Raw genomic sequence first — 12,943 nt, forward strand, 5'->3', positions numbered from 1 at the left:
TCTCAGTCAAACCCACACACACACACACACCTCTCCCTTCTGGTTGATGGGTATAGCGTACTGCAGCTTGACTTTGTAGAACACAAACACACGAACACACACACACACACCTCTCCCTTCTGGTTGATGGGTATAGCGTACTGCAGCTTGACTTTGTAGAACACAAACACACGAACACACACACACGGCCGTACCTCTCCCTTCTGGTTGATGATAGGTACAGCGTATTGCAGCTTGACGTCGCAGAAGAGACAGGCCAGAAACACGTTGGCCACTCCTATCAGACTGTGGTTCTCCTGCTCGTCGAAGAACGGGTCGGCACGCTTGAAGTAGGAACGCATCACCTAGACAGAGACCAGGGGAGAGTGGGAGACAGGGGGTGAGGAAAGGGGGAGACAGGGTGAGGGGGAAGAGGGAGACAGTGGGTGAGGGAACAGGGAGAGAAATGGAGACGGGGTGAGGAAAGGGGGAGAGAAAGGAAGACGGGGTGAGGAAAGGGGGAGAGAAAGGAAGACGGGGTGAGGAAAGGGGGAGAGAAAGGAAGACGGGGTGAGGAAAGGGGGAGAGAGGAAGACAAGGGGGTAAGGGGAGATGAGACAGGGAGAAAGGGAGACGGGGTGAGGGTAGGAGGGAGAGGGAAGGGCGAGACAGGGTGAGAGAAGGAGACAGGGGGTGAGGGAAGGGGAGAGAAAGGGAGACTCACAGGGTTGTCTTCATCGTAGTCTTTCCACTCCTGGTAGAGGTCTCTCATGTCCACCACTCTGTTCTCCATCTTCTCCAGAGCCCAGATCTGCTTCCCTTTACCCTTACGTCTCACCTGCACCGCGGGCTCACTCAGCACCGCATCACGCTGTAGAGAGGGAAAGAGAGAGAGGGAGAGGGAAAGAGAGGGAGAGAGAGAGAGGAGAGAGAGAGAGGAGAAAGGGTTAGTGTGTGTATATATACAGTTGAAGTCGGAAGTTTACATACACTTAGGTGGGTGTCATTAAAACTTGTTTTTCAACTACTCCACTTCAACTGTATGCTTCTCTTCACCCTTAGGCCCTGGAACCACAGGCTCACTCAGCACCGCCTCACACTGTCCTGCACCACAGGCTCACTCAGCACCGCCTCACGCTGTCCTGCACCACAGGCTCACTCAGCACCGCCTCACGCTGTCCTGCACCACAGGCTCACTCAGCACCGCCTCACACTGTCCTGCACCACAGGCTCACTCAGCACCGCCTCACGCTGTCCTGCACCACAGGCTCACTCAGCACCGCCTCACGCTGTCCTGCACCACAGGCTCACTCAGCACCGCCTCACACTGTCCTGCACCACAGGCTCACTCAGCACCGCCTCACACTGTCCTGCACCACAGGCTCACTCAGCACCGCCTCACACTGTCCTGCACCACAGGCTCACTCAGCAACGCCTCACGCTGTCCTGCACCACAGGCTCACTCAGCACCGCCTCACGCTGTCCTGCACCACAGGCTCACTCAGCACTGCCTCACGCTGTCCTGCACCACAGGCTCACTCAGCAACGCCTCACGCTGTCCTGCACCACAGGCTCACTCAGCAACGCCTCACGCTGTCCTGCACCACAGGCTCACTCAGCACCGCCTCACACTGTCCTGCACCACAGGCTCACTCAGCACCGCCTCACACTGTCCTGCACCACAGGCTCACTCAGCACCGCCTCACGCTGTCCTGCACCACAGGCTCACTCAGCACCGCCTCACGCTGTCCTGCACCACAGGCTCACTCAGCACCGCCTCACACTGTCCTGCACCACAGGCTCACTCAGCAACGCCTCACACTGTCCTGCACCACAGGCTCACTCAGCAACGCCTCACACTGTCCTGCACCACAGGCTCACTCAGCACCGCCTCACACTGTCCTGCACCACAGGCTCACTCAGCACCGCCTAAACTAAACACACATGGCAAGGGGCCAACACCTCTCAGGGGCTCACTGTAGACACACTGTTCTAAACATGTGAACACATACACACACACCTCCGTGGACAAACATTGACACACACTGCACTGTATGTAAAGCTGATAATGTTATCACTCAGCCACACACACCCGACACCGACCTTCCTGTTGGCGTCGAGGTTAGCAGCAGGTATTTGCAGTGTGACCAGGTACTCCGTCCTCTTGTTGAGTTCCTCAGCTATGAAGCCAGCCTCCTGCACCAGCAGGTTAGCTCTGACGATCTGTTCCCTCAGTCTTCGCAGGCTACGAGTCATCATGGCCTCTCTACAGCACGGAGAGAGACACAGAGGGTCAGTTAGAGGACCAGCAGGTTAGCTCTGACGATCTGTTGTCTCAGGCTACGAGTCATCATGGCCACTCTACAGGGGGAGGCAGAGAGATAACAGACCGACAGAGAGAGACCGACAGACAGAGAGAGACAGACAGAGAGAGATAGACAGAGAGAGACAGAGAGCGAGAGACAGAGAGCGAGAGACAGAGAGCGAGAGACAGAGAGCGAGAGACAGAGAGCGAGAGACAGAGAGCGAGACAGAGAGCGAGAGAGAGTGACAGACAGACAGTGACAGACAGACAGACAGTGACAGACAGACAGTGACAGACAGACAGACAGACAGACAGACAGACAGACAGACAGACAGTGACAGACAGACAGTGACAGACAGACAGACAGACAGACAGACAGTGACAGACAGACAGACAGACAGACAGAGACACAGACAGAGACACAGACAGACAGAGACACAGACAGAGACACAGACAGACAGACAGAGACACAGACAGACAGACAGACAGAGAGAGAGAGAGAGAGAGGAGAGACACACAGTGTGCAAACACAGCAGCAATATTTGTGGCTTGTTGCCATGAGAAAAGGACAACCAGTAGAGGAGAAACAACATTGTAAATACCACCAATATTTATCTATGTATTTATCTTCCCATACCATTCATACTACAACTGTGATTGCACCTTGCTATTGACTATACACAACTGGCCCTGAATGCTGATTGGCTGAAAGCCATGTTATATCAGACCGTATACCACGGGTATGACAAAACATGTATTTTTACTGCTCTAATTACATTGATAACCAGTTTATACTAACAATAAGGCACCTCTGTGGTTTGTGGTATACTGCCAATATACCACGGCTAAGGGCTGCATTCAGGTACTGGCCGAGGTATATTGGCCATATACCACCCCGGGTGTTATTACTGAAATATAACACTTGAAATGGATTTACATTGAAAACCTTTACGAGTGCAATTTTTACTGTTAATTTCAAATCGTTTCTGTTGTCATTTTGTGTCTTCTCACTTTTGTTTACTGTTTATTTCACTTGCTTTGGCAATGTAAACACGTTTCCCATGTCAATAAAGCTATTTTGAATTGAAATGAGAGAGACAGAGACATAGGGAGGGGGAGACCCAGCCTTCTGAAACAATAACTCTCACTATCTGTTCTCTTAATAATCTCTTCAGGCTATAAATCATCACTGCCTCTCATCTACACATTGTCATCATCATCACTGCCTCTCATCTACACAGAGGAGTCATCATCACTGCCTCATCTACACAGAGGAGTCATCATCACTGCCTCATCTACACAGAGGAGTCATCATCACTGCCTCTCATCTACACAGAGGAGTCATCATCACTGCCTCTCATCTACACAGAGGAGTCATCATCACTGCCTCATCTACACAGAGGAGTCATCATCACTGCCTCATCTACACAGAGGAGTCATCATCACTGCCTCATCTACACAGAGGAGTCATCATCACTGCCTCTCATCTACACAGAGGAGTCATCATCACTGCCTCTCATCTACACAGAGGAGTCATCATCACTGCCTCTCATCTACACAGAGGAGTCATCATCACTGCCTCTCATCTACACAGAGGAGTCATCATCACTGCCTCATCTACACAGAGGAGTCATCATCACTGCCTCTCATCTACACAGAGGAGTCATCATCACTGCCTCTCATCTACACAGAGGAGTCATCATCACTGCCTCTCATCTACACAGAGGAGTCATCATCACTGCCTCTCATCTACACAGAGGAGTCATCATCACTGCCTCATCTACACAGAGGAGTCATCATCACTGAGGAGTCATCATCACTGCCTCTCATCTACACAGAGGAGTCATCATCACTGCCTCTCATCTACACAGAGGAGTCATCACTGCCTCTCATCTACACAGAGGAGTCATCACTGCCTCTCATCTACACAGAGGAGTCATCACTGCCTCTCATCTACACAGAGGAGTCATCACTGCCTCTCATCTACACAGAGGAGTCATCACTGCCTCTCATCTACATAGAGGAGTCATCACTGCCTCTCTGCATGGCTTGGAGAAGGACAGGACAACAGGACAAAACATTGTGAAAAAGTATTCAGGTACCAAATGATAATCTGGAGGACTAGGTGTGTTTTAGTTAATTAATTAAATGTCTGTGATCCAATGTTTCCAGATAGACAAAATACCAAGACAGACGGGTCTATTTGGGTTTCAGACTTGGACAACCTGACACCTCACCTGTTCTCGCTCCATCTTCGCATGCGTGTCTGGGCGCAAGGTGATGATGCGATCGATGCCGCCGCTGGTGCTGAGGGTCCGGCTGGCTCCAGGCCTGCAGGCCCAGGGCTCTGCAGCAGCAGAGTGTGTTTCTCTGCAGGAGGGAGCTGCTTCCTCAGCTGCTGCAGCTCCTGCTCGTACATCTGTCTCTGGCGCTCCAGAGCCGCCCTCTTCTCCTCCTCGTGCTGTCGCTCCAACGTCTGGAGGACAGACTGCATGGGGTCTGAGGGGGGAGGGAGAGCGGGGAGGGAGAGCGGGAAGGCGAGAGAGAGGAGATTAGTTATGAATGCTGGGAAAAGTGAATGGATCTTTGAAAGCACCAAGTCCTTGACTAGGCTGCTGAGTTGAATCGTGTTTCATTTTGAATGCGACCTCTTCCTCTGTATCCCTCAGAAGATGAGGAGGAAGAGGAACTCACCGTTGTTTCCCCATGGCCTTCATCATGACCTGTCTAGACTAATGTTCTCTCTCTCCCTCTAGCAGACCCCATACACACCATCCCTCTATCAGACACATCGTCCCTCTATCAGACCCCATACACACCGTCCCTCTAGCAGACCCCATACACATCATCCCTCTAGCAGACCCCATACACACCGTCCCTCTAGCAGACCCCATACACACCGTCCCTCTAGCAGACCCCATACACACCGTCCCTCTATCAGACCCCATACACACCGTCCCTCTAGCAGACCCCATACACACCGTCCCTCTAGCAGACCCCATACACACCGTCCCTCTAGCAGACCCCATACACACCGTCCCTCTAGCAGACCCCATACACACCATCCATATCAGACCCCATACACACCATCCATATCAGACCCCATACACACCATCCATATCAGACCCCATACACACCGTCCCTCTAGCAGACCCCATACACACCGTCCCTCTAGCAGACCCCATACACACCGTCCCTCTAGCAGACCCCATACACACCGTCCCTCTAGCAGACCCCATACACACCGTCCCTCTAGCAGACCCCATACACACCGTCCCTCTAGCAGACCCCATACACACCGTCCCTCTAGCAGACCCCATACACACCGTCCCTCTAGCAGACCCCATACACACCGTCCCTCTAGCAGACCCCATACACACCGTCCCTCTAGCAGACCCCATACACACCGTCCCTCTAGCAGACCCCATACACACCGTCCCTCTAGCAGACCCCATACACACCGTCCCTCTAGCAGACCCCATACACACCGTCCCTCTAGCAGACCCCATACACACCGTCCCTCTAGCAGACCCCATACACACCGTCCCTCTAGCAGACCCCATACACACCGTCCCTCTAGCAGACCCCATACACACCGTCCCTCTAGCAGACCCCATACACACCGTCCCTCTAGCAGACCCCATACACACCGTCCCTCTAGCAGACCCCATACACACCGTCCCTCTAGCAGACCCCATACACACCGTCCCTCTAGCAGACCCCATACACACCGTCCCTCTAGCAGACCCCATACACACCGTCCCTCTAGCAGACCCCATACACACCGTCCCTCTAGCAGACCCCATACACACCGTCCCTCTATCAGACCCCATACACACCGTCCCTCTAGCAGACCCCATACACACCGTCCCTCTAGCAGACCCCATACACACCGTCCCTCTAGCAGACCCCATACACACCGTCCCTCTAGCAGACCCCATACACACCGTCCATATCAGACCCCATACACACTGTCCCTCTAGCAGACCCCATACACACCGTCCATCTAGCAGACCCCATACACACCGTCCCTCTAGCAGACCCCATACACACCGTCCCTCTAGCAGACCCCATACACACCGTCCATATCAGACCCCATACACACCGTCCCTCTATCAGACCCCATACACACCGTCCCTCTATCAGACCCCATACACACCGTCCCTCTAGCAGACCCCATACACACCGTCCCTCTAGCAGACCCCATACACACCGTCCCTCTAGCAGACCCATACACACCGTCCCTCTCAGACCCCATACACACCATCCATATTAGACCCCATACACACCGTCCCTCTAGCAGAACCCCATACACACCGTCCCTCTAGCAGACCCCATACACACCGTCCCTCTAGCAGACCCCATACACACCGTCCCTCTATCAGACCCCATACACACCGTCCCTCTATCAGACCCCATACACACCGTCCCTCTATCAGACCCCATACACACCGTCCCTCTATCAGACCCCATACACACCGTCCCTCTAGCAGACCCCAATACACACCGTCCCTCTAGCAGACCCCATACACACCGTCCCTCTAGCAGACCCCATACACACCGTCCCTCTAGCAGACCCCATACACACCGTCCCTCTAGCAGACCCCATTACACACCGTCCCTCTAGCAGACCCCATACACACCGTCCCTCTAGCAGACCCCATACACACCGTCCCTCTAGCAGACCCCATACACACCGTCCCTCTAGCAGACCCCATACCACACCGTCCCTCTAGCAGACCCCATACCACCGTCCCTCTAGCAGACCCCATACACACCGTCCCTCTAGCAGACCCCATACACACCGTCCCTCTAGCAGACCCCATACACACCGTCCCTCTAGCAGACCCCATACACACCGTCCCTCTAGCAGACCCCATACACACCGTCCCTCTAGCAGACCCCATACACACCGTCCTCCCTCTAGCAGACCCATACACACCGTCCCTCTAGCAGACCCCATACACACCGTCCCTCTAGCAGACCCCATACACACCGTCCCTCTAGCAGACCCCATACACACCGTCCCCTCTAGCAGACCCCATACACACCGTCCCTCTAGCAGACCCCATACACACCGTCCCTCTAGCAGACCCCATACACACCGTCCCTCTAGCAGACCCCATACACCACCGTCCCTCTAGCAGACCCCATACACACCGTCCCTCTAGCAGACCCCATACACACCGTCCCTCTAGCAGACCCCATACACACCGTCCCTCTAGCAGACCCCATACACACCGTCCCTCTAGCAGACCCCATACACACCGTCCCTCTAGCAGACCCCATACACACCGTCCCTCTAGCAGACCCCATACACACCGTCCCTCTAGCAGACCCCATACACACCGTCCCTCTAGCAGACCCCATACACACCGTCCCTCTAGCAGACCCCATACACACCGTCCCTTCTAGCAGACCCCATACACACCGTCCCTCTAGCAGACCCCATACACACCGTCCCTCTAGCAGACCCCATACACACCGTCCCTCTAGCAGACCCCATACACACCGTCCCTCTAGCAGACCCCATACACACCGTCCCTCTAGCAGACCCCATACACACCGTCCCTCTATCAGACCCCATACACACCGTCCCTCTAGCAGACCCCATACACACCGTCCCTCTAGCAGACCCCATACACACCGTCCCTCTAGCAGACCCCATACACACCGTCCATATCAGACCCCATACACACCGTCCCTCTATCAGACCCCATACACACCGTCCCTCTATCAGACCCCATACACACCGTCCCTCTATCAGACCCCATACACACCGTCCCTCTATCAGACCCCATACACACCGTCCCTCTATCAGACCCCATACACACCGTCCCTCTATCAGACCCCATACACACCGTCCCTCTATCAGACCCCATACACACCGTCCCTCTATCAGACCCCATACACACCGTCCCTCTATCAGACCCCATACACACCGTCCCTCTATCAGACCCCATACACACCGTCCCTCTATCAGACCCCATACACACCGTCCCTCTAGCAGACCCCATACACACCGTCCCTCTAGCAGACCCCATACACACCGTCCCTCTAGCAGACCCCATACACACCGTCCCTCTAGCAGACCCCATACACACCGTCCCTCTAGCAGACCCCATACACACCGTCCCTCTATCAGACCCCATACACACCGTCCCTCTATCAGACCCCATACACACCGTCCCTCTATCAGACCCCATACACACCGTCCATATGCAGACCCCATACACACCGCTCTATCAGACCCCATACACAACCGTCCATATCAGACCCATACACACCGTCCCTCTATCAGACCCGCATACACACAGTCCTCATAGCAGACCCCATACACACGCCCTCTAACCCATAAAGCCATATCAGACCCCATACACACGTCCCTCTAGCAGACCCCATACACACCGTCCCTCTAGCAGACCCCATACACACCGTCCTCTAGCAGACCCCATACACAACCGTCCCTCTATCAGACCCCATACACACAGTCCCTCTAGCAGACCCCATACACTACCGTCCCTCTAGCAGACCCCATACACACCGTCCCTCTAGCAGACCCCATACCACACCGTCCCTCTAGCAGACCCCATACACACCGTCCCTCTATCAGACCCATACACACCGTCCCTCTATGCAGACCCCATACACACCGTCCCTCTAGCAGACCCCATACACACCGTCCCTCTAGCAGACCCATACACACCGTTCCTCTAGCAGCCCCATACACACCGTCCCTCTAGCAGACCCCATACACACCGTCCCTCTATCAGACCCCATACACACCGTCCTCTAGCAGACCCCATACACACCGTTCCCTCTAGCAGACCCCATACACACCGTCCCTCTAGCAGACCCCATACACACCGTCCCTCTAGCAGACCCCATACACACCGTCCCTCTAGCAGACCCCATACACACCGTCCCTCTAGCAGACCCCATACACACCGTCCCTCTAGCAGACCCAACACACCGTCCCTCTAGCAGACCCCATACCACCGTCCCTCTAGCAGACCCCATACACACCGTCCCTCTAGCAGACCCCATACACACCGTCCCTCTAGCAGACCCCATACACACCGTCCCTCTATCAGACCCCATACACACCGTCCCTCTATCAGACCCCATACACACCGTCCCTCTAGCAGACCCCATACACACCGTCCCTCTAGCAGACCCCATACACACCGTCCCTCTAGCAGACCCCATACACACCGTCCCTCTAGCAGACCCCATACACATCGTCCCTCTAGCAGACCCCATACACACCGTCCCTCTAGCAGACCCCATACACACCGTCCCTCTAGCAGACCCCATCACACCGTCCCTCTAGCAGATATGACCCATCAGACCCCATACACACAGTCCCTCTATCAGACCCCAGACACACCGTCCTCTATCAGACCCCATACACACCGTCCCTCTATCAGGACCCCATACACACCGCCCTCTATCGGACCCCCATAACACACGTCCCTCTATCAGACCCCATACACACCGTCCCTCTATCAGACCCCATACACACCGTCCCTCTATCAGACCCCATACACACCGTCCTCTATCAGACCCATACACCTACCGTCCCATTATCAGACCCCATACACACCTTCTCTATCAGACCCATACACACCGTCCCTCTATCAGACCCCATACCACCACGTCCCTCTATCAGACCCCATACACACCGTCCCTCTATCAGACCCATACACACCGTCCCTCTATCAACCCCATACCACACGTCCCTCTATCAGACCCCATACACACCGTCCCTCTATCAGGACCCCATACACCACCGTCCCTCATCAGACCCCATACACACCGTCACTCTATCAGACCCCATACCACACCGTCCCTCTATCAGACCCCATACACACCGTCCCTCATCAGACCCCATACACACCGTCCCTCTATCAGACCCCATACACACCATCCCTCTATCAGACCCCATACACACCTCGTCACCATCATCAGACCCCATACACACCTCCCTTATCAGACCCCATACACACGTCCCTCTATCAGACCCCATCCATATCAGACCCCATACACACCATCCTCTACAGACCCCATACACACCGTCCCTCTATCAGACCCCATCCTCTATCAGACCCCATACACACCCTCCCTTCTATCAGACCCATACACCACCGCCCTATATCAGACCCCATACACACCGTCCCTCTATCAGACCCCATACACACATCCCTCTATCAGAACCCATAAACACCGTCCCTCTATCAGACCCCATACACACGTCCCTCTATCAGACCCATATACACCGTCCCTCTATCAGACCCCATACACACCTCCCTCTATCAGACCCCATACACACGTCCCTCTATCAGAACCCCATCCATATCAGACCCCATACAACACCGTCCCTCTATCAGACCCCATACACACCGTCCCTCCTATTATCAGACCCCATACACACCGTCCCTCTATCAGACCCAATACACATCGGCCATATCAGACCCCATACACACCATCCCTCTATCAGACCCCATACACACGTCCTCTATCAGACCCCATACACACGTCCATATCAGACCCCATACACACATGTCCCCTTATCAGACCCCATACACACCGTCCCTCTATCAGACCCCATACACACCGTCCCTCTATCAGACCCCAGACACCCACACCGTCCCTCTATCAGACCCCATACACACCGTCCCTCATCAGGACCCCCTACACACCGTCCTCTATGACATACACCTATCGACCCCATACAACCTCCTCTATAGACCCCATACACACCTCCCTCTATCAGACCCCATTACACACCGTCCTCTATCAGACCCATACACACGTCCCTCTATCAGACCCCATAACACACCGTCCCTCTATCAGACCCCATACACACCGTCCCTCTATCAGACCCCATACACACCGTCCATCTATCAGACCCCATCCATATCAGACCCCATACACACACGTCCCTCTATCAGACCCCTAACATCGTCCCTACAACACATCGCCTATCAACCAACACACCTCCCATCTATAGAACCACATACACACCGTCCCTCTATCAGAACCCCATACACACCGTCCCTCTATCAGGACCCCATACACACCGTCCCTCTATCGACCCCAACACATCGTCCCTCTATCAGACCCCATACACCACCGTCCTCTATCAGACCCATACACACCGTCCCTCTATCAGACCCCATACCACACCGTTATCCTCTATCCGACCCCATTACACATCGTCCATATCAGACCCCATCATATTCAGACCCAATACACACCACCCATATCAAAAAACATCTCCCTCTATCAGACCCCATACACACCGTCCCTCTATCAGACCCCATAACACACCGTCCCTCTATCAGACCCCATACACACCGTTCCCTCTATCAGACCCCATACACACCGTCCCTCTATCAGACCCCATTAACACACGTCCCTCTATCAGACCCCATACACACCGTCCCTCTATCAGGACCCATTACACACCGTCCCTCTATCAGACCCCATACACACCGTCCCTCTATCAGACCCCATACACATCGTCCCTCTATCAGACCATCTATCAGACCATACACACCATCCCTCTATCAGACCCATCCATACAGACCCCATACACACCTCCCTCTATCAGACCCCATACACACGTCCCTCTATCAGACCCCATACACACCGTCACTCTATCAGCCCATACACACGTCCCTCTATCAGACCCCAGTACACACCGTCTCTATCAGACCCCATACACACCGTCCCTCTATCAGACCCCATACACACCGTCCCTCTATCAGACCCCATACACACCCTCCCTCTATCAGACCCCATACACACCGTCCCTCTATCAGACCCATACACACATCCCTATCAGACCCCCATACACACCATCCCTCTATCAGCACCCCATACACACCATCCCTCTATCAGACCCCATACACACCGTCCATATCAGACCCCATACACATCGTCCATACCCAGACCCCATACACATCTCCATATCAGACCCCATACACACCATCCCTCTATCAGACCCCATACACATACGTCTATCAGACCATACACATCCGTCCATCAGACCCATACACACCGTCCCTCTATCAGACCCATCACACCGTCCTCTATCAGACCCATACACCACCATCCTCTATCAGACCCCATACAACATCACCATATCACGACCCATACACACAGTCCCTCTATCAAACACACATCCCTCTATCAGACCCCATACACAGTCCTCTATCAGACCCCCTACACACCGTCCCTCTATCAGACCCCATACACACCGTCCTCGCTATCAGACCCCATACACACACGTCCCTCTATAAGACCCCATACACACCGTCCCTCTATCAGACCCCACTCTATCAGACCTACACAACGTCCCTCTATCAGACCCCATACACATCGTCCTCTATCAGACCCCATAAATATCAGACCCCATACACACCGTCCCTCTATCAGACCCCAACACACCGGCCCTCTATATCAAACACATCATCCGTCTCTATCAGACACCATACACACCGTCCTCTATCAGACCCCATACACACCGTCCCATCTATCAGACCCCATACACACCGTCCCTCTATGCAGGACCCCATACACCACCGTCCTCTATCAGACCCCATAACATATCCAGACCCCATACACACGTCCCTCTATTCAGACCCCATAAAC

General features: G+C 54.2%; 1 protein-coding gene across 1 annotated transcript in view; it reads right to left on the bottom strand.

Annotated features, from left to right (window-relative positions):
- LOC120019401 (kinesin-like protein KIF13B) overlaps window positions 1-12,943 on the bottom strand; it is a gene marked incomplete at its 5' end in the record, with an annotated part of 88,628 nt that overhangs the window by 39,624 nt on the left and 36,061 nt on the right. The window contains 4 exons of the mRNA XM_038962689.1: window positions 195-344; window positions 704-850; window positions 2,083-2,245; window positions 4,522-4,783. Of these exons, the coding sequence (XP_038818617.1) occupies window positions 195-344; window positions 704-850; window positions 2,083-2,245; window positions 4,522-4,783 (722 nt within the window). The remainder of the gene's footprint in view (window positions 1-194; window positions 345-703; window positions 851-2,082; window positions 2,246-4,521; window positions 4,784-12,943) is intronic.

This window comes from Salvelinus namaycush, chromosome 24 (assembly GCF_016432855.1).
Source record: "Salvelinus namaycush isolate Seneca chromosome 24, SaNama_1.0, whole genome shotgun sequence".
Taxonomy (NCBI): Eukaryota; Metazoa; Chordata; class Actinopteri; order Salmoniformes; family Salmonidae; genus Salvelinus; species Salvelinus namaycush.